The 24,796-nt window shown below is 38.3% G+C and overlaps 1 protein-coding gene across 1 annotated transcript in view; it reads right to left on the bottom strand.

Moving 5' to 3' along the window:
- LOC139722902 (uncharacterized) overlaps positions 1-23,356 on the bottom strand; it is a 141,387-nt gene extending 118,031 nt beyond the window's left edge. The window contains exons 1-2 of the mRNA XM_071634183.1: positions 23,345-23,356; positions 20,594-20,804 (exon numbers count right to left, since the gene is read on the bottom strand). Of these exons, the coding sequence (XP_071490284.1) occupies positions 20,594-20,804; positions 23,345-23,356 (223 nt within the window). The remainder of the gene's footprint in view (positions 1-20,593; positions 20,805-23,344) is intronic.
- Positions 23,357-24,796: the final 1,440 nt, after the last annotated feature.

Raw genomic sequence — 24,796 nt, 5'->3', positions numbered from 1 at the left:
ATGAAAAAACAATATTTATTATGGAAGACTAAGATATGTTACAAGAGTTTTGCCAAATACAACTAGTGGGTTTCTGAAGGTACCACTGGTCATTATTATTGAAATAAATCCAAGAAAGTGGCCAGTGAAAGACCACAGAATGTCTGATGCTGATTTAGCCCAATTTGGTCAGCTTCCATAAAGTCTGTCCACACTTGCCCGATCACATTGTCCAAACGTGTGATTTGCAAACAAGAAAGAAAGGGCACGCCTCGCATTTGAAACCAGACAACAAACAGGAAAGGGGGAAAAAGAGTAGTAAGGAAGGGGGGGGGTTTAGACGACACTGTAAATCTGCCGCCAAGGAGATAGAGCAGCATGCGACGGAGATCGTAAGGAAATATTGAACAAATATTGCGCTGCCCAGAGTTCTCCAGTTTCCTGCTTTGGAGCTGTGAGCTCACATTCCCAGCCAATTTTTTATTTTTCTCCCAATTCTTTTGTTGCGCCACGTGCAGCATATTTTCTGTCCTGATGCAATGTTTGCGCAGCATAGAAAATGGTTGCATTCTTCTCGTGCAAAAGGAGAGGCTGTTATTGGTTTTGTATCTTTTTAGTGTGTTCAATACTGGAGTGCAATCACATACGGAGGTACATGAATGACTTTGCTGAACCCCAAAGTGCAAGTTGACATCCTACATCTTTCTTCAAGAAATGTGAAATTAGGCTTTCTGTATAAATAAAAAGAGTAACTTGTCTAAAGGTGTTTTTGATTTGAAAGACACACCTTTATCCTAATTTACATTCTGTATGCACATTTATGCTTGTAAGCATAACATGCTTGTATACATGAGCCCCTTGTTGCAAAAGGATAACGTAAAATTGCAGAAAGTTGACACAAACTCTTCTCGATTCAACATTATTATAATTCATTTCCTCTTCTTTTTCTCTTAATGCTTCACAAGAACAATCTGCATGCATACTAAACTACATCTCTGCCCCATTGTTAGTAATATCCCAGTTCAGTTCCTTTGCTATACATTCAAACGGTCATACATTTAAGACTTCACAAGATTTGGTATTGGGGAATACTGAACAAACTACAAAATTCTGTAGTTCTTTGGCTGGGTTGATTTTTGGTATGAGATTGATCATGTCTTTGCTGCATTTAATCATTAATTCTACATTAGTGTAGAAAGTAGGGGAATAAGTAGCCATTTTTTAAATAGTTCTCATAACAACAGCTTACTTTTCAAAATAAGGGGATATTTCTGAGCGAATTTAACTATGACAACATAGAATATTGCTATCAAAACTTTTTACAGTTGCAGAAGGTGGGTTTTGATGGCTATGGTTTCGGGCAGTTTATACTAGTCAGTTGATGGCAGGACAATGCCTATTAATTTCATGTCCAGCAAACCAACGTCATATGTACCTAGCAGAAAAGCATATGCAGCATTTCATAAACACACAGACAAGAACACACAAACACACATGTATACAGAAGAAAAAAGCACACACACACACACAACTCCACCTAACCTAGGGAAATTCTGAATTCTTCCTTGCTGCCATGCATGCACAATTCTATGATATACTATATATAGATTAGGACTTGTGAGACAAGTTCAAGAGTCATTGATTTTGAGATTGAGAATCACACTGATGGGTCGACAGATAAGTTTCATCGCTATTCCAAAAAGAATTTACAGACTTTCCAACTTTCTGTATCACAAAGAGAACTTCTCTGCAAGTTGTAAATTTCACAATTATCAGCTGCATTGCATAATTCATGAAATCAAAAGCACAATGCAATGTATGGAACAAGCAGTAAGCGATCCAGGCATTATTGATATAACCATATTGATTTTGTCTTACCTACCTCAAATCACAAACTTGATCATCTGGAGATAGATGTTTGATTTCTAAGAAAGTTATCACCCCTCTCTGAACACAAGAAAGACAGGCATGTTCACACTGAGAACTCATGTCACATATATATATATATATATATATATATATATATATATGTCATACTCATACCAATAATGACATGAATGTGATTCCTTTTGAGTATGACATCAATACATCCACAGAAGGATTTCTTCCAAATATATAGAAGCAAATATCTAGTATAAAAAAATACAACATGCAATTGTACAGCAGATTTGTACAAAATTCTGACTTCTGAGACAGCGCATTTTGCATATTGTTGAATACTGCCAACCACTGTAGGGATGCATCTTGTGAAAAATTATCCCATTGCCTACGGAAAACCCACTAGGTCTCACAAAAAGTTACGGATCATTTGAGGATCTTGAGGGAAACAGAGAGTCTTGATTGAAGAAAATCCATATAAATCATATCCCAAAGTGCACAAGATACTGAATCCATTTGGGAAGGTATTGACGTTTTTAGCTTTCATCTCTTACCTTTAGACCACCCGAGTGTGAACCTTTCACCTTTGACATATCATACCGCCACATCATAATTGCAGAGAAAATCTAGTTATTCTATTGACCCATCCCATTTTAACATTCCTTGCAGCCTGCCTCAGAGGGATTGATATCATAATTTTAGACAGAAAGTATGAGAAAATCATTTTTCACACACACACACACACACACACACACACACACACCCAGACACACACACGCAAAATGGGTTGACTAAATGATAAAGACATGCAGTTGTGCTACAGATTTTGCACCCCAATATGGAACTTCTTTAATCTAAACATCTTACAAGTACAGTTCTTTGCTGACAGCAAAGGAATCAAGGAATGCAATATAGTACTGTAAAGCACCATATATTCGCGGCATGAAAATTTCGCGAATTGGAGGCGACGGCCTTTCTCGCAGCAAGAAATTTTCGCGAATTGCCACTGCGCATCCAATGCATATTGTGTAGGCAAGAACTTTTGCATGCATTTTAATTTTGCAAATGTTGACGCTAGCGAAATTCGCGAAATTAAAATGCATGTGAACATTCCTCGTTTTACAGTATTTTCTAAGACATAATTTCAAATACACACCAATTTACACACTTCAAGGTCTATTATGTATATATTCTAATCCTAGAAATCTGAGAAATAAAATGCAAGGGAAGCACTTCGTAACTGTTGGTTTACAGAAGGAGAAGAAGCAGAGGAAAAATAAACTGAAGAAGGAGAAGAAGGAAACTCGCAAGAAATTGAACTTGCATTGGCTGACAAATGCCAACTACATTGGACTAAAGTGCAATTAATGAGTGTTTTGACTACTGATGAGTATTTGGCATGCATTATTCTGCAAGAATCACAATCTTTGATCTTTGAATTGCTGGGTAGTTTAGCAACCTATTTCTGTTGTTTGTGAGATTCAACGATTCTAAGAATTCATGATAAAAATATTTATAGTGTTTAGCAATATACTATTTCATTTATGTATACAGCGCAGATCAAATCCAGATGAAAAAAGAGGTTATTCATTTAGGCAAAGATAAAGTTTTTATATGGCCAAAGTCCCAAACTATTTATGAATAATCATTTCCTGTTCTACTGAGCTGTGTTCCTGACTTCCCTAAGGAAAGAGTGAAATGCAAAAATAGTCTGTTTACCAGAAAGATTGGAGGCATAATGAATCATCCCATATAACTGGAACAAGCAGAATATAATTAACGTGCTAACATTACACTCTTCTTGCTAAAAAATCAGGTCAGTGAATAGAATTTGCGGATACTCTTTCATACGAAAAAGAAATTGGAGAATACATCAGCAGTAGGAGAAAATTGAATCTCTTTAAATATTTTGGTCACATAAAACTTTGTTTTGTTAATCAATATCTCCTCTTCTTCACTGGATCTGATCTGCATTGTTGACATTACTGAGTAAAGTCTTGGTAATAAACATATTTATCATAATTTCTTAGAAGCAGCATATTGAAAACTTTTGCCCTAATTCACGCAGAAAATAAGAGGTAGCAGACGCTGGCGAAAGTGAGTGCGTGTGGGACGCGTGGCTAGTCGACATGTTAATGGGGATGGCCTGCAGCACCGTGCGTGGAGGGACATCATGTTCACATAATTTCACGCGTAGTGTGTTGTGTGTGTAGGCGACAGAAATTGGGTTAAATCTACAGTTGAGATAACAGTCTAGGACCTTATCATTCCTTTAAAACATTATTTCACTTGATTACCTGTGTACAACACGTGTATATAAGCGCCCAATTGCAGACAGCAGGTGGCAAGCGACCATTGCAACTACTTACATTATTACCACCTCCGAAGGAAATGCACCAGTCCGACTAGAGCCATCATCAAAAAATGAGACGGAATGTGGAATATATTTGGTTGTTTTTGCTCCCAGACTTAACAGTTATGTTGTTCATAAGGCTGCTACGTATCTAGATAATGTCTCACATACAACTATCTGGATATTGCGTTGAAAATGATATTTGGCAAGAAACAAAAGCTTGAAATCACAGGAATTCACAATGCTGAGGGCGGCTGACAGTGAAGGTCAACGGCTCAAATTTTCGTTGGTAGTCTCGTCACGTGATAGTTCTGTATGGATTGTACACGTTCCCTATGACAGCAATTGTGACTGGGTAGTCTAGCTTTACTGTAAATTTGTGTCAGGACTGCTCAACCAATGAACAAAATTCTTATATCACAAAAATGGGCAGAATCTCTACTTTCTGAAACCGTCCACCCCAAGTTCGTGCAACCTTCCGTTCTTGAGATATACCATCTGGAAGAATTGCAAGACGGCAAAATATGCTCAAATTCGTCAAATTTGGACTGTTCGCCATAGACAATTCTACTCATAAGGTACTTTTCTGATCAAATTTGCGTCACTGCCACAAATGTTACAATAATGATATATACACATAAATCATCCCTAAAGTGTCCACTTTCAGAATCCGGGTGCCCCAAGTTTGCTTCTTAGATAGTTTGAAAGTTATGGCAGATTTTGTGGAAAAATGTGTCGATTTTTGACCCGTTTTACGTGTTGTGAAGCGTTCGCAGATGACCGAAAGTTTTCAATATGTAAATCTTGCAAACAACAAAATTAGGTGACTAAGAATTGAGGGTTTAAAGATTACATGCACTGTCTGACACTGTGTTGGCTCTTTGTCACAAATAGTCAAAAATTACCAACTGGGCTGTGTGATGATGTTCAAAAGCATGACAAAAAAACCAAAAAAAAAACTTCAGCATACACAAATTATGAGAATAATGCTATTTGGGAATTGATACATCTGTCAATAGATATCACACAATGCTCAAAACCATTTAACTAATGATTTCTTACAACACTGACATCTGTGGGAAATAGTGCTAATGATAAATCCACTCACAGATTTTGAATAATTGGAAGCATTTAGCATTTGTTTTCAATACTGTTTTCACAGCATCTTACATTTCAATTTTAATAGCATGTAGGATAATGCAGAATCAGTTTGTACAGATTTGAAACATTGTTAAACCATGTATGGTGGTATATAGTTCATCTTTGTTCAGTTTCTGTTTCTTAGAAATGTTCAAAGTGGTAATGAATGTACAAGAAACAAGAGGTGGAGTCATAAGCCAAGCATAGGCAAATGAACCACAAATTGTGTGCACTTTGTGAACTTTTTTGGTACTATACCTCCGTTTAAATCTATCTGACAGCAACATATTCATATGCACTGTATAAATTGAGACAAAGCGCTAAAAGATTTCCAGGGAGTCACGCAATATAATGGCAGGTGCTACTATGAAGGGACTCCCATTACTGGTCTACACACTCCATTCCGCGTCACCCGTGCACCAATATCTTGCACTGAACGAGTGCTTCTTTCCAGCGCGACAAATCCTGTTGTTGGAACATGAGCTCTTTTTTTTTTTCATTACTTTTTACAAGAAATCTACATCCAAGGCCACAGGGATCAGTGGAAGCATCTGCAATCAGAGACAAATCCCATAATTTACATCCAAATACTCTCTCATCTCTACTTGAATTATCCATGCGTAAACTCTGCACATCTTTCTTCCTATGTCTGTTCTGGGCATCAATTGTTTTTCTTTTTATTGCTCCCTCTTTCTTCATTGCCTCATGCACTTTCTTTTTTTCTCTATCAATGCCTATTAAAGATCTACCCAATATTTATATATAATACCTTTTGTCATTCTTCTTCTTCACTTTGCAAAAACTTTTTTCCACTGTATCTATCTCTTCCTATTTCTCTCTTTATTGTTTTCTCTTTGTTGGCTTTGTGCACACAGTGAGACATGCAAATGACCTCTTTAGTTTTTCAAGTGAACAACTGCTCACATGCTGATATCTACAAAAGGCCAATTTGCCATTCCAGATTTGGAGTAAAACGTCACAGAGCAGCAATAGAACATAAAAGAAAAAAAACCCCACAAAAATCACAAAATGGCATCAGAAGAATTTACTGCCAGTTTTGTCCTCCTATATACTTGATGAGGTCGATAAGATGAATAAACAGGTCCGCGAGTGATCCCATGTGCATCGTTATGCAAAAACATATCATACGACGACTTTTTGTATGGCACCAGAGGGTCCCCTGCGTTGCACACTATCTGAAGAGGAAGTCCGGGGGGGGGGGGGGGGGGGCGCACTTGTCAAATTACTGCAATTTACATAATCTCGCAGGGCAGAGCCATCTGAGATATCCCCCTGGGGGCTGGGATCTGCAGGTAATTGTGGTGGGGTGGGGTGGGAGTAGGGGGACAAACCAAGAGCCTTGGGAATTGTGCCTGTGTAAACATGCTTTGCAGGGGGAAATTATGATTCAAATAATCTAAGTACCCCTTGCCTAAAGGAGCTACACATTCTGATCATGGTATCCAAATATACTGCAAATCACCACATGGAAAGTAACTTCAGCTGAGAATATAGGGAGCTAGCATCATGAGATAAATAAAAGTTTGCAAAAATGAACTGTCAGACAAAATCTGCTCTGGTAATCTGATCAAAATGATGTAGGATTCAGACAGTGAGATACGTTTGAAGTCATACTTCAGTCCTATCATCAAACATATACTCCTTTCATTAACTCTCTATTCATGAATTACTGTTAAACCAGAAAAATTTGCGGCATGAACTTTTCATGAATTGAAGCCAATAGCCCTATTTTTGTGGCATGAAAACCTCCGCAAATTGCCGATCCTGTAAAAATTATGAGTATATGTATCCTACTACAATGTACAAGCATCCATCGCACTCTGTGGACCAAAGTTTTCATGTGCATGTAACTTTTGCAAATTTTTGTCTCCTTGCAAAATTTGCTGAAGTTTCATGCGCAGAAAAAAAAATCTGGTTTTATAGTATCAGCAACTAGTGACTCTCACCAAGGTCTACATCTCTAGGAGATCCAAAGTGATATGTAGAGGATGAAAAGGCAATGGCCTTGATTAGTACATGATGCTCCTGTTTTGGTTCCTACAGTGAAATGTAATATATAACATTCCATGTCTAGAACTTACAAACTTTAGCTATTCTTAATGGACTGCCACAGTACATGAATGATTAATCCAACACCATGTTGGTCTTAGTTTTCTGCAGAAAACCAGATGTCAATGGTCCTTGATCTTAGGGGCTAGTGGGTGGGGTGGCCTCAGATTTCATCAAGTATCTATTCTACTCTATGTCTCAATCACTTCCCCTGACACTGCGGTCCTGATTGAGATATCAAGGCCTGTCACCACATGCCTCACTGTGTGCCCCACTGCTGTGTGCATGTTTTCATGGACATCAATATAAATGCTGTGAATGATACATGATCCGGAGGCATGTATGAAACACCTTCTTAAAGAGCAGGGCAGGATTTACACTGCGCCATATGTAGTCATGAACACATTAACCTTCCCCCTGGGAAGGTTTATGTGGGAACATTTACAGTGATCTATTACTGATCATGACTATTGAATGCATAGATCCTTATCATAGACTTCTTTGTCTTATCAATTAGAAGTCAAAGACAAACCAAATTTAAAAAAAAAAACCTGTTGCCTCTTTCAAACTAAAATCAAACTAAAATGAGTACTCAACACCTTTTAATTTCCACCCAAAATCTCACTTGTTATACCTATAATTTTTGCACATACTGCTAAAAAAGCATCCGACGTGATTCAAAAAGATGACAGGTAAAAGGTTAATTGACATACATTTGAGCCTTCACTACTGTTAAAAATAAGACTGATGTTGAATTGGTAGCATAGAAAAGCATTAAACTTTCATTTTCTTTTCTTTCTTTTTTTTTTGGGGGGGGGGGGCGTTGCTCAATACTCATTTTAGAACTACTGAGTCTTGTAGTAAAAACATGAAATGCAAAGCACATACATTCGAAAGATATATATGTTTTTGCCTTCCGAATGAGTAAAAAGTTAAAATGTACAAACAAGGTAATCTAAGCGAAACAAATTAAGTGTTATATAACTGTACTTTGACCCATAAACAAGCCTTCAAGATACGGAGATGGGTTGTAATATATACCTGTCACTGAGAAGGGTTTGAGTCCTTTAAAACTGATTGCATACAAGCTGACAGTCAGCACAATGCACAGCCTCACCCATACCTCCACCACCACAGGACACCTGCTCCGCAGGGCAAACATGTTCCCCCTAAATGATATTTATGTGATTTAACGGGTAACATTGCCGGGGCCCCGATGGAGCGCCTCGTGGAATTCCTCCACGCACCGAACATTCCAAAAGGTCACCCTTGTATACTCAGTGCAGGTGAAGCTGATGGGGGTTGCTTCGCCAAACGCTGGCAAATATTGCGATTTCAGGCCAAGTTTGCGAGTGTACGCACATAACTAGTCCAGCGACATAACCTCTCTTCACCGCGGCATATGATAAATGTATCACATCTATATAAGTCTATATACTTGCAAACAAAAAAATGTGGAGGGGAAACGGGACCAGAAATCGACATGGAACAAATGCAAATAAATCACACAAGAGAACCATGCTACACTGACAGAGTGCACATGCACTTTTGAAAGACAGAGACCAAGTGCACACAGACATTGCCGCAGATTGCGAAGATGCAGACCATACCATGGAAACAGAACTGCTGGTATATTTGGCATTACACAGAAATGGATCGCTCTTGCATCTGCTGATAATTTTTTCCCCAACGCATTGTCAGCTTGTGTGAGCATGTTCATATTTCAAACTGAAAGATATTCTTTTGTGTGCATGTGTGTGTGTGTATGTAAAATTCAGCTGAGTTTACTGTATATGAATGAATATAAATATATAGATAAATGAACATGTAAACTTATAGAAGTATATCTTTGTCTATACATATACTCATATATACACATACGTAGTCCATGATATTGATGTATAAAAACTCTCTTGATTTGTGCCTCTGTTTGAAGGGTTTACTAGACAGTATACCTTCACTAATACCATACTCCTCTGATTTTTTGATCTTCTACAATGAAATTGTATAGCTCGGAAAGAACATTCTTCTTACTCTTTTTCAAGATTGACCAACATTATTCTTCGTCATTCTTGATAGAGAAGTTCACAAAGATATTCAAATTCTTGCTATCGCCAATGACGTATAAAACTGCGCACACTGAAGAGCTCTGTCACAGGTGCATTGTGGGATTCCTCAGTCCCTTGTTCTCTTCCAGTTGTCTCATGCCAGTCGCAGTTCCCATACAATTCAAGGGAGTTCTTTGTCTGCTTTTCCGTTGCTAGTCCTTTTTTTCTTGGCTATGATTCAGCTTAAAAGAGTTGAAAATGTCTAAGCCTTACTGATTTGTGGTCACTAGAGTCATGGTTCACTACTGCAAGGCTTCAATGTGCTGGTCACATGATGGAAAGCGAAGAAATCTTCAACGAAAAAAAAAAAAGACAGAGCGTGATATAAGTGCATGTGCAGCCAAAACCGGGGCAAGTTTGTCCCATGAGCTATCCCATAATGCATCTAAAATGCTGCTCTGCGCACGGCACCTACGTATTGGCGATAAGCCTACCAATATAAAAACTAAAGGGCTGTTCCTCTGGCAACTACAAATCTTATCAGAACATTTCCTGACATAGCAACAACCTATTGATGATTCCGCACTGGTGTGGAATCATCATCAATCAGCAAGCTGGATGAAGTAATCGTTCCAGCTCATTTCAGTATGCGTGCAATAAATGTTGGTTGTCTCAGCAACATAGGCCTACAGTGTATCCACGAGCAGTCTGCAACCTGCACGTTGTGTGTATCTTGGAGGGTGACAGTGCAATTTGAATTAAATTCTCTTGGACATCACTGTCATATGCTCTATACTGCTGAAAGAAGATAGAAGACCTTGTCACTTTAATGATTACCAATAAGTGATGCCAAGAACAGATATTCACTACATTAACCATCATTCTTCACACAGTCCCACTCATACACATTCTGTGTACCCATTTTGTTCTTATAGTGCAAACTCACGTCTGTATCTACCTGTACATGCTCCTCTCTGTTTGTTTTTCTCTCAACATCTAACTTTATTACATCAGAATGGTTTTGTTTGCTGTGATTCTGGATGACATAAGAGGGGAAAGGAGAAATGAATTAAAGACAGGACTACAAACTAGTAATGACAAGCCAAAATGTGGAGTGAAGAAGAAAAAACAACAAAACAAAACAAGGAGTTTGTCTTAGAAGCTTTGTACATGCTAAACATGTTTTTGAGACCTGTCACATTGTCATAAAACTATATTTACGCGGATTATGTTTCTTCCAACAATGTAGCTCATAATCTAGTCAATTTCCACTTGCTGTTAGCATCAGCTTAAGACATGATCACTCCAAACCATTTCAATTCAGTGCACCAGATTCCTTTAGTCCCTGGCAGCCTACTCCCATTAGTCATCAGCAGGTAATAAAAAAATGTTAAAATTAATCATCATCGGACAGCAATAACAACCTAATAGCAAATGAAGGGGTGGTCACCGTTATCTGAACCAGATACAAAACAAGGCAAGATCACAGAAACTGGTTCTGCTGCCATGATTGATGGATAATGAACCCAGTGGTAAATCCAAAAGTGTCAAATTATCCAAACCAAATGATTTAGTCTCAGCAGAATGCCATCAACCTTTTGACAAAAAGCTATTAGAACTTCCATCACCTTTGTATGGGACCTGCCATGTTTCTAGTGTAAATGTGTTAATTTCAGCTGATTTCTCTTTACACAACAAAAAACAATTACAAAGCAATAGTGCAAAGCCCTATCAACCTGCAACAATGACCAAAAAATGGCAGTCATTTTCCTCTAATTTGGGCAGATTTTGCCAAGATATTCATCAGATGTGTGACAATGCCATTTGGCAGAGCCTTATCATGCTGCCATAATGACTAAATGACAAATTAAAATTTATCCAATGATATCTATTTATCCCATTAGACTCGTGAACCCAACCAGGGCCATGAACCCAAGAAAACCAGTGAGCTTGCATATAAACATGTCATCATTGGCAGACACAGACATTTCCCCCCCCCCCCCCCAGCTGATTCCTCCAAGCCATAATGAGCATAGGAAATGAAACATTCAACTCCATGATCACTCCACAATTATGACATCTAATGACTAATCAAGAAAAAATACCTCATTAGTCTATCATTTCATCAGATCAGCATCAGACTCTCAATATCCAAGCTGATTCATTTAACCCATTGAGGACAGACTGATTTTGCTGAAACACATATTTCCTATAGACCCCTGCCCGAGTATACTCGGGACTCGTCCTCAACGGCTTAACTACTTAATGAAGCAAAACATGTTGACGTAATCAATTTGTGATGCAATAACGACTTAATAGCAAATTTTGAGAAGTATCCCATTACTCAAGTCCCTTGAATCCCACCTGATTGCTTCAAGCCATGATCGGTCTTAAGACAAGGCAATATTTCACAATTAGATCATGCTACCATAATGATTTAATGACCAATCACAAAGCACCCCATCATTTCATGATATCAGACTATCTGATTCCCTAAATCCCAGAAGGGAGGGCTACAGTACAGCTAAGTCATGATACAAATTTTAGAAGGAACATACCGTAAAGTTCCGTGTATAAGACGCACCCGTGTATAAGACGCACCCCTACTTTCGGACCTAAAATTTAAAAAAAAAAAAAAATCCACGCAAATATTGCGTGTGTCATACATATTTTTTCTGCTCAAAATTTCCCTAGAATGCAGCATGTATTTGCTCTATTTTTCGTTTCCTTTTATACTTTCTTTTAACGGTATTCATCGGACATCGGCAAAATATGGAAGACGCAAAATGCGAGACTTGTCTTGGTACTCACTTGCTATTGTTTGGCCTTTCAATCATGGTACATGTGTCATGCACATCGTACTCATGAGTGTACAATACGATCTTTGCTGTCATACATGGCAGAGGGTGTCTCGCGTATTGACGCATGTCAGACTGGAAGGTTCATTACGAAAAATAAGAATAACATCAACAAGTGTAGCAGAGGGATCATACGGCGAGACGTACGGTGCGTACGGTAATTACACTCACTGTTGTTTCGCCCGGAGGGATTACCAGTAACATGTGTGTCTCTTGTACCATGCTTGTATGCACAGTGCTAGCCTTTTGCAAAAGGCAGCTCGCTATAATTTCAGCACACGCACACAGAGAGCAATGGACTTGCACACACAGCGCGCAACGGGCAAGCGCGTTACGATCCGATCGCTGTGTGCACGCGAGTCCATTGCAAAAGCCTCTCTGCTGCAGCTGCTGCCTTTGCCAAAGGCTTGCTAGCTAGCTAGCTAGCTACAGTGTAGCTATGCTATCCTAGCTGGCCTCGTGGAATGAAGAGCAAACGAACGACACGGATATGCATGCATGCTTCACACATCGTTCATATTTACGGTGACATAGTGTCGATCCTACTCCGTATTTTACAGCTTTTGTCTATGGCCATATTGATACTAGTACATTGATAAGTTTTACGGTATTGGTAATTTAGTAATGATACCTGTACATCGCGTATTCCAGCTACTAGGTTGGCTGTTGGTAGCTTGGTAGACTGACATCGGTAGCATACAGCAGTGCTGTTACAGCTGTTGTCTAAGCCAGATTGATACATCGTTACTGCACAAGGCCGATCATAAAGTTTATCTCGTATTTGCAGCTTTTGTGTGTGTTCCGATTGAAAGATCACTCATTTATCCTTAAGTTTTAGTGATTGCTTACCTTCCAAACGTCGATGGGCATACATGGCCCCAAGTTGGCCTTATAAAATTGGGTGTACATGACGGATTTTTTTCCGTGATTCGACTGTACCCGTGTATACGACGCACCCCCGATTTTCAATGTTTTCTGACGAAAAAATAGTGCGTCTTATACACGGAACTTTACGGTAAACAGAAATGGAAACAGAATTAATGACAAATCAATAGACGTCTCTTCATCCAAATCATATAAATTCATTGAAACAGATTAGGTTAATCCAAATTAATTTACTCAGGCCATAAACAGATACAAAGGACACATGATTATAAAAGAGTCAAGTTAATGACATTAAAAATAATCACATACTGAAAAATCAAACCTTACCACATTATCCAAATTATTTCATTATTCAAACAACAAAAAAGTATTAATAAACAATGTGACTAAGCTTGAAAATCTGAGCAACAAGGTCCTAAATTCTACAAGTGTCTATACAATTGTGTAAACATGAAGCTATAAATGCATATCGTGAATGAATGATACATAGTTAAAATAAGTGAATTGTGGCTGATTTTTTTCCCCCAGCAAACTACAGCTATAGATCCAATCTAGTGATATACCCTGTCTGTATATGGACTGAGATTTGTTACATGCTCCACAAAAGATGAATCGACTTTTGAGTTCTGACTCTAAACTTTTAACCCCTTGAGGACAAGCTGATTTTGCTATAACACATGTTTGTCATAGACACCTGCCCGAGTATACGCAGGACTAGTCTTCGACGGGTTAATGAGTGCTACAGCCCAAACCATTGTAGCAAGGCCAAATGGAAGGAATGCAAGGAAATTGACCCTCGGTCTGAACTTTCTGCTACAATCCGCTCCCTCAGTGCATCTTTTGCAAGAATGCATAGTTCACCAAAAATCCAAAGCGCTATTAAACATTGACTCAGTGTTGGTGAGGGAGACCACCAAATTTTACTCCATTTTTGTCTTGATTTATGTACCTTTTTCCCCCTTCTTTTTCTTCTTTGCGTGCATTTTCATTTTAGGAGCTAGGGGACAAATGACTTGAGCATTAGGGATGGAATAAAGCATGATTCGTGGGTTGGTTGACACCCATAATAGCGTTGCACTTTTATCAAGTGACCTGATAGATATTAGTGCTCAGACCCAAATGTCAGGGAGTATTTCATACCATATGGTGTGTCCCTTTTCATACCAGTCAATGTGCTTACCAATTTAGTCCTCTCTCTCCTTCTCTCTCCTCTCTTCCCAGATCTTTTCTCTTTTTCTCTTTCCATATCTCTTTCTGTTTCCTTCTGTCTTCATACCTTCCTGCTGTCTGTAATATTCTCTCATTTCTCAGCTTTGCTATTTTAGAGGGCATGTCTATATGAACTTTCTTTTTATACACATCTGTTCGTCCATATCCTTTCTGAACGAAACTGCTTTACTTCTATCTATCTATCTATCTATCTATCTATCTATCTATCTATCTCTTTATCTATCTGTTTATCTATTAGTCTATCTACTAGTCTATATATCTATTGATCTATCAGTCTATCTAATCTATCTATATATCTATCTATCTGCTTGTTTTGTTGACCCTCACTTGCCTTTATCATTCTCTGTCTATTATCATTTCTTTTTCCATCCCTCCATTGTTAAACCTATTCTTCTCGGCTCTAGTAGGCTTTGCCGTGTGGGAATGACTCCAATGCTTGCAGGAAAGAGACAAATGTAAACTGTGCTTTAGTAGCTAGCACATCTGTTCACTGTGTAATCTGAGATTTTCCACATTTTATGTTTGCTGGAACCACAGGTACCAGCTGATACTGAGACAGGTATAGTATGACATTAGCATCATCAGGTTGCCATGGTGAATTTCTTTGGTGCTTTGGGTATATTTTATGAAACGCATTGGTGTGCCTTGATCAACCATGTTCTTTCTCTACAAAAGAAAATAAAATGCAGCAAAACCATTCTCCCTTCTCAATATTCATGCCATGCCTGAGAGCATGTTAAGTTGTATAAATTGCTGCAACCACAGGAGCTACCCAGCCGTAATTCGCCCCACGGGTGCGTTGTTTCCAGGCGTCGTGCTAACGACCGAGAGGGAAGGGATCCCACAGTGGCAAATGGATTCATATCTCCTTCAGAAGTGAGCAAACCTTTTTACCTTAATGCAGGATCTTACTTCTCCACGATTGAGCAGGTGCTGCAGGTTTGTTAAAAATCCTGACAGATACATCACTGTCTTCAGTAAGTCTAAACAGACTGCATGGAGTAACTTGACTTACATGGTCACACATCACAACGTAGATAAAAACAGTAAGGTTTTCGGCAGATTGGATAATGCACTGATGTGCAGCTTGTTCGCTGCAACCTGTTGTCTTCTTTTGTACTCTACCAACATTTGCCACTTTCCCTCTCTTTCCCACACATGTATACCTGCAGCAACAATAACTGAAAAATCATACTTATATAATCACTCTTATTTTTTTCTCCATATATCTCCCTTCTCCCATCTTTCTACTCATGTTTTGTTAAGACTTTTGTGGCCTACTTACCCTCCTCCTGCTGCAGCACTTTGCTTTAATTCTACACTTTCTTCACTCTCATGTATATCATTGCCTTAAACTAAACTTCTCCATATCCACTTCCCTCTGCATCCAATTACATTTAGTCTGCTGCCGCACTTTGTCGGGCTTCTCCGTTTTCCTCACGCCTCGCACATTTCCTTCACTCTCTCTCCCCCTCTCTCACTCTTCTATATTTCTATTCATCTCCTCTCCCTCTCTCTCACTCTTCTATATTTCTATTCATCTCTTCTCCCTCTCTCTCACTCTTCTATATTTCTATTCATCTCTTCTCCCTCTCTCTCACTGTTCTATATTTCTATTAATCTCTTCTCCCTCTCTCTCACTCTTCTATATTTCTATTCATCTCTTCTCCCCCTCTCTCACTCTTCTATATTTCTATTCATCTCTTCTCCCTCTCTCTCTCTCACTCTTCTATATTTCTATTCATCTCTTCTCCCTCTCTCTCACTCTTCTATATTTCTATTCATCTCTTCTCCCTCTCTCTCTCACTCTTCTATATTTCTATTCATCTCTTCTCCCTCTCTCTCACTCTTCTATATTTCTATTCATCTCTTCTCCCTCTCTCTCTCACTCTTCTATATTTCTATTAATCTCTTCTCCCTCTCTCTCACTCTTCTATATTTCTATTCATCTCTTCTCCCCCTCTCTCACTCTTCTATATTTCTATTCATCTCTTCTCCCTCTCTCTCTCTCACTCTTCTATATTTCTATTCATCTCTTCTCCCCCTCTCTCACTCTTCTATATTTCTATTCATCTCTTCTCCCTCTCTCTCTCACTCTTCTATATTTCTATTCATCTCTTCTCCCTCTCTCTCACTCTTCTATATTTCTATTCATCTCTTCTCCCTCTCTCTCACTCTTCTATATTTCTATTCATCTCTTCTCCCTCTCTCTCACTCTTCTATATTTCTATTAATCTCTTCTCCCTCTCTCTCACTCTTCTATATTTCTATTCATCTCTTCTCCCCCTCTCTCACTCTTCTATATTTCTATTCATCTCTTCTCCCTCTCTCTCTCTCACTCTTCTATATTTCTATTCATCTCTTCTCCCTCTCTCTCTCACTCTTCTATATTTCTATTCATCTCTTCTCCCTCTCTCTCACTCTTCTATATTTCTATTCATCTCTTCTCCCTCTCTCTCACTCTTCTATATTTCTATTCATCTCTTCTCCCTCTCTCTCACTCTTCTATATTTCTATTCATCTCTCCTCCCTCTCTCCTCTATCTCTTTGTCTTTCCCTTTCTCCCATGTTCTCTCCTGTTTTTCTTTCATTTCTACCCTGTTTTCTGTCTCTTCTCCCCTATCCCTCCTTGTCCTCTCTCTGCTTTCCTTCTCATCTTTTCCTCTCTTTTCTCCCTTCCTCTTACTCTCTCCTATCTAGCAATGCACTCACATGCAGATATATCATCAGCAGTCATCTATGCAATTTTCGCGTAAGATTGACATTTTGAAATAATCGCGTTTGAAGTTTATCAATTTTTTTGATCATGATTGCTACACTTTTATGTATTGCATTTGCAATTATTTGTGTAATACGTTGGAGTTTAATTCTTACTGTAACGTGTGATGTATTTGTCGAATTGTACTGTTTTTTTAGGAATTATGTGAGAAATCACAAGAGATCTACATGTATGTTTTTGTTTTTGTTTTGGTTTGCAAAGACCGTTGTAATCTACCATGAATACGACAGTTTTGTTGACCACATGCACTGCACTTGCCATCAATGAACCGTTGTATATCACCAAGATTACGCACAAAGTCAATGTGCCCGATATATGATGGTTTGTGGAGTGTGCGCACTGTGTTTGTGGTCATCCGAACCGCCGTATATAGGAGAGGACGGGGTATCGCTGTGTTTTAACATGCGTGCGTATGGTGAAATGAACAAAATGAAATGACATGACTCTATAAAAGTGATAATAACACAAAAAATACATCAAGTTAGAAACTGAACATCTCATTATCTATAATGGAATGTCCACTATCGAAATGACTGAAAATCTAAAAATCGGAAATTTGACCAAAAATCGGGATATACGATGATTTGAACGACCGCCGACGATATTACATCTCTGTACTCTACATGACTCTGTCTTTTCTCTCTCTTCTCTCTATTTCCATCTTTCTCTTTCTCGCATCCATATCTAGAAATGCACTCACATGCAGACACATGTATATCCATTACATCTCCACACTGCACATAACTGTCTCTGTCTACACCCATCAGCCGAACTCTCCATCTTCATCTACCGGTGTCTACTGCCTCCAACTCAGCGATCACTTTTCTTTTTCATCTACCACGCACCCTACCTTCTCTCTCTCTCTCGATATATATTTCCTCTGTCCAAAAGCCATTATCTGCTCTCATCTCTGGCTTCATCATAGCTGCAACTTGCTGCTTAATAAAATCACACACACACACATACACACAGACACAAAAACACAAACAAAATACATTTGCAGAGGCCTTCAACAAGGAGCTCATCACTGGGTAGTTTTTTCTGCTGTTACAGATATTGATGTGTTGCTTGTTTCAAAGGTACTGTTTACCATTGAGAGCAGTGATTTAAAAGAATGTTCAATATATCACTCTTGATGCATGTGTGTAGATTAGTTGTATCACAAAACATCCTACCATGTAAAAATTTTGCAATAAAGCCTAAAAAAATATGGAGATATCACTATTTTTTCTCACTAAAGTATAACTGTAGACGGTTTAGTCTAGAAACATTCTTATTATAACTACTGTTCACATTTTGCATATTTAACAATACCTAACATTAACTATACTGATTTAAATTTTTACATTGGTTGTTTCTATCCGCAACTCACATTTTAGAACTATTTTGAAGCAATAAATCTGGGTTTTCGTTTCATCTGCAAAGGGTAAATAATGCCTTTAAACCTCAGACTTGAGGTCTCAGAGGCAAGATACATGTACATAATACCAAATTTAGCAGATCTCACACCAAAATCATTATACAATAACAATATGCACACATCTTCACCTCTGTGAATAGATCCATTTGAAATAAATTGATTACCATAAGCTGCCCCAACTGCAAAATCTATTCATTTACTCCCTATCCAGATTTGAGTATCTTTTCCAACAGTGCACATGTGTAGGGCCTACATGCATATATCCACAGAAAGATTTTGCATGGCATTGTCAAATGTATGTACAGACACCCTCTTATCCATCCCCCCCCCCCCAACTAGCTTCAGGTTTACTATGGCAATAGTCACAAACTTCATGATGTGAAGGTGAAAATATACACTGATTCATTAAAGGTCAACTCTTTTTGAACATGCAGACTAAGTGCAGCAATATGTGACACTTAATAGATTAGGTAATATTACATTTTCAGCCATTACAGTGCAAGAATATAGAATATTTTTGCATAGAATACTGTAAGACCTGAAATCTTCTTGTGCATGAAACTTTCACACATTTTGAAACAAGATTTGTGGAAGTGATAATGCATGCCATTTGAAAGTGTTTGTCTACACAATGCATTGAATGCCAGTGGCAATTAGTAAATGTTTCATGCAACGAGTGTGTCTGGTTTTACAGTAACAGTGGTGAGACCTATCACACTGTTGCTTTTAATATTCAAGGCAGGCTTTCCTATGCCGTACATTATGCAGGAGATATACACTAACTTCCTGAGAAGCACAAATTTAGACCTTCATCTTTCAGGCAAGCTACAGGGTAGGCCTAATAGCATTCAACAGACCGTGCTCAATTACTTCTAGGACATTCTCTTCACGCAGCCCAGGGGTTACGTCTAATCCATTACAACATCCCTGTAGTTCACGGGTCTAATCTGCTGAGAGCAGAGAGTTCTGTTTTAAGGCATACTCCTTTTATCACTTGTGGAAGGATTTTGAACTTTGGTCTTTTTTATAAGGTTTTTGTCTTGTTCAAGTTCTGCATCACAACTCCATACCTGGCTGTACACATTTTGATTTTAACCATGACCCTTCCCAATCATTGGATACGATAGATTATTTGAGCTCAAAGGAACTTCCGATACCATCTTTTAAGCCCTTAAGTGGGAGGAAGGGAGTGGCTGCCTATTTGCTGACTCAATTTTGCATCTGAGGGTATTTGAATAATCAAGCATGAACCAAACTTAAAGGTAGCAGTATTCACTTGCTAAGCATTGTACGATGATCACCTCCAGGACTTCTGGAAAATTACAAGCAGTGGAGTCTTGCAGCGAAGGGCAGGCATTTGACATCATGAAAAAAAAAATTATATGGAAAAATAAACTCACAGAATATTTCTGTGCGCAGCTGTACTTTTCATTTATGTGATCCAGTCTACCACGAAAGTCAAATAAAGTTGTTGAATATTTATTTCCAGATATGGGTATTTCATTAAGATTCTCCAGACTCTAAGCTTACGAGTGATCAATTACTTGATATGTCCAATTTTTGTTTTTCTTTCAAGAATACTTGGTAGGATTAAAACAATTGAACATTTGAATCTTGCCCAGGGTTCAGCATAAAGGGAAAGGTGTCCTGGTCCAAAGTAACTCACAGGTGTAAAGATAAAGAGTGTTGAGGTAAAGGTGTCCAGGGTCCAGAGTTACTGCCATGTATCAAGGTAATGGTGTCACAATACAGGTGCTATTAGATAAAGGTGTCCACTGTCCAGCTTAACTGACAGATGTCCCCCCCCCCCCCTCCCAAAAAAGAAAAAAAAGAAAAAAAGAAGAACTATGTGAAAACAGCATCAGCACAAATCAATCATCAATCATGTATTGGAATGAAACATGTATACCAATGTTGAGTGGCAAACAATGCCTTCCCTATACTGCCACTCACCATAGTATCCCTTCTCCATGTCTTCCCGGATGCTCGCTGCTGCGGCATGCGACAGGAACTGGTAGCTGGCCCTGAAGAGGCTGGGGGCCCAGGTCACCATGTTGCTGGACGAGGCATGGTGGTATTCTACCACCAGCTGATGGGTGGACGAAATGTGTGGCTGGGGTCTGGACTGACCGCAGTGGACAGTTGTGCTGCCTCCGTCCACTACCTATACAACAAGATGAAAGTGTGTGATGGAATAATAGAGAAAACTCAATAAGATGTCTGTGTGAGTCAAGTTGAAATAAGATGTGAGACAATGGGCAATCTGTCTTTAGTAGATATGAACACATTTAGTGGACACGGTGACCGTGCATCACAAAACGAACAAAAAGTTGCATCCCTTGGTTTTACGTGAGGACTCAAAAAAGGTGAAATGGGTCAACTGAGTCAACCTCGAGTTTTTACTATTTTCTGAAAGAGCTACCCTTCTACTACATTATTATTTAGTTTGGGATCATAACATGAATGGAAAAGTGTGTTTTCAGGAGTTTTTCTACAACCCTTTTTGGGGTAGAATAGAATGATCAGGTATGTCTTAGAGTTCCCTCTTCATTTCTTGAAATCCTTCACACACTCTTAACTTTCAAGTCTAATAACTTTTGAAAGGACAACACTACTGCTTTGAAAGTTGGCATTAATCATGTACAGAATGTGTTTATAGAACATCCTCAATTTCAGCCTAATCTGATAATCCCTTCATTGTTGTTGCTCAGGTGGTTTACATCCTGTGTTTTGTCCCTTTCGTTGCACAGCTAGCACGGCATGGTAAAGATTAAAAGTGCATGAATAGACCTTGTACTTCAGAGCCTCTTTTCTCAGTTCACACTTTTCCAGAGTGTGTGCTTTCTTTCCAATATTAAGATAGGTTAGAGGAATCCATTTGAATTGAGTTATACATCATTTTAAAGCTTAGAGTCTGCTCTTTAAGAATCTGCCCTTAACAAAAAATCCATATCTGGCAACATTTTGTGTGTTTTGTGGTGCAGGGTCACATATGGTGAAACTGTCATTTTGTGGGAATAGCAATATCTTATGAAATAATATATAATAATAATGACTGCTTTTGTTTTAATGTACCAAAACTACTACACAAACTTTATCGACATTATCATTTGAGTATCACTAAATATGTTCTAAACCAAAAGTGCCAGCTAATTACATTTTGATTTCTGGAGAGGAAACGGGCATTTAAAAAGAAACACCTAAAAAACAACAAAATGAGAAACATTTTCATATCTGAATATCTTGGACAAAATGTATAATGGGATGTTATAGTTGAACTTCAAGATATACTATAGTCAGATTTAACCTCCTTTTGTTTAAGAGGGTCATTTGCTGGTCACTTGCTGGTAACTTGCTGGTCATAAGCATGGCATGCTAAGTGCCATTATATATCTCTGTCAAAGTCAGTTCAAATTCTTCTTGAAATACCAAAGGTACAAGATATTTGCCTGTGTGTCAAAAATCAGCCATCAAGTTTGTTGATTCTTTTAACCTTAAATCTGTCAGTCATCACTGTTACTTCATTGTTTTTGAAGACTAAGAGATTTTTCTGCCTCTTTTGAGTCAGGCAAGCTCTAATGATGACCCGCATTATATGCAAGAAAACCAGGATGTGGAGTAGACTGCGCATCAAGTCTGATCGGCGACATATAATTCGGATGCATGTCAGCGTCTCGGCTGAAATAGAGTGCAAATATGACTCACTGTGTACGTGGAGATTAACACTCAAGAAATGAAGAGAGTGAGAGGAAAAAAAAGAAGAAGAGAGAAATGGGTACAAAAAGAACTTGCTGGGCTTTGGCTGAGTATTCCACTGCATTTCAATAAGCTCCCCCTAAAGCCCTGGAGTGTATTTGTCACATAAATCAATTTCCTAATTTACTGGCACAATTATGTTTGAAAGTGGATTGTTAGATTTCACACACAGTACTGTGGCTTGTGTGTGGAATAAAATACGGAAAACAAAATGACATCTACAGATGAAGATCATGCAGTACTAACATACTGTAAAATTGAAATTTTCGCGGTGTTGAAATTTCCACGCATTTCGCGCAACCAGAAGCTAGCGCGAATATAAAAGCATGCGAATATTTTTGCGTGCCATATGTTCCAGTAGTTGATGTCTTGATTCCACGGAATTAAAAACACTCAAAACTCTTCTTACCCAGACAAGCGCGAAAAATTAGATGCACAAAAATATCCACTTTTACAGTATAATATTTGATGGCACTTGTTTATTTATACGTGTACATTGTATGTTATACAGGTATGAAGAGTTAGGACATTTCTTGTTACCATCACTGTTCATGGCAGTGAAATTTCCATACATATTCTGGTTTAACTCAAGAGCAGCTTCCTCACCCTGAACACTTCTTGCGTAAGTTTCTCATGGTTTCTCCTAGCCTGTCTAAGAAAAATGTGACCAACCAGCTAAAAAAAAAACACACACACACACAAAGTTGCAGATGAGGATTTTCTGTAATGGACCAAAATGTGTCATTTTGGTCAAACAAGTCAAGTTTTTACAGTTTGTCTCATCTTGGAAAGTAATCTTGCTCTACCTACTATGCAAACTTTGGCAGCTTTTCTAAACAAAACCCACATTGAGATATTAGCAGTTTTTCTGGATCACATTCTTTCGGCCAGACACTGCTTTCACTGTGAAATAGCACATGTTTTCATTGATACTTCAGCCTGGCATACCTGAGTGACCATGATCTTTAAATCCTCTTTCCTCCCTCATAACTCTTTTTTTTTTTAATTTCAATCTTCTTTTGAATGGGTTAGGATGATCCAATTAAAGCAAGGAATATATCTTCTAAACTGTGTAGAGTAGCAAAAATTCATTCTGGCCTACCTTTTGTGGGTTTTGTGAGCTGGGTGGTCACAAATACATTTTTGTATAATTTTCTTTCCTAATGGTCTCCAAAAATTATACTCAGTATTCCACAGGATCCTAAAATAAAAAGTGAATGAAATATGCATGCTTGATGGGCTGTGAATACTGAATATCACATTTGGGAATTACCCAATTTCCAGACACAAATGGCCGCCACCTATCTTCTTGCATGGCAGAGAACGTGCAATCAATATCGCATTATCACTATAAATATCCTCTCTATAACGAGCGAAAGAGATTGCCTTAATGGTTTATGTTTCCACATGTTTGCAATTGAAATTAAGTTGACTCGATGTTGATGACCGTGTAGATGAATGAGCTGAGAATTGTCAACTAGATGATGCTCTCTCACGAGGGCTATAAATATTGTCTTCCTCACAGTTTATGAACAGGTTCACAGTATGCTTTGACATGTAATGCCGGTGATTCATTGAGATGAATGAGCATGCTGCAATTCATCGGAATAGGTAGTAGGCCTAATCAGAATCATTGAACATGGTACAGAATTCAGTCAAGCAATGGGGTGCATGAACCAGAAAGACTTTTGTCACATTCAAATCTCTTTATGACAAAGGTGATGAGAAATTCCACTTCTTAAGGAAGGTCTGTTTTTCATTTTTATTTTTCCTCATTTCTCACTAGGTTGTCAAGATCCACTGGCAGCGGCTTACAGCAAAATCTAACTGTTTGTCATTCACTTAAGACTTCAAATGTTCATACATTTATTTTCTTATCACTCCATGGTAAAGGATCCAAAGCCTTATGGTGCATCAATATTCCACGAATAATATTCATATTATGCCAGAAAGATTTTGCATGGCATTGTCAAATGTATGTACAGACACCCTCTTATCCATCCCCCCCCCCCCAACTAGCTTCAGGTTTACTATGGCAATAGTCACAAACTTCATGATGTGAAGGTGAAAATATACACTGATTCATTAAAGGTCAACTCTTTTTGTAACATGCAGACTAAGTGCAGCAATATGTGACACTTAATAGATTAGGTAATATTACATTTTCAGCCATTACAGTGCAAGAATATAGAATATTTTTGCATAGAATACTGTAAGACCTGAAATCTTCTTGTGCATGAAACTTTCACACATTTTGAAACAAGATTTGTGGAAGTGATAATGCATGCCATTTGAAAGTGTTTGTCTACACAATGCATTGAATGCCAGTGGCAATTAGTAAATGTTTCATGCAACGAGTGTGTCTGGTTTTTACAGTAACAGTGGTGAGACCTATCACAC

This window comes from Diadema antillarum, unplaced genomic scaffold, assembly GCF_040938485.1.
Source record: "Diadema antillarum isolate AM-2024a unplaced genomic scaffold, OU_Dant_1.0 scf00000176, whole genome shotgun sequence".
NCBI lineage: Eukaryota > Metazoa > Echinodermata > Echinoidea > Diadematoida > Diadematidae > Diadema > Diadema antillarum.
This window is presented reverse-complemented; position numbering and strand designations above follow the sequence as displayed.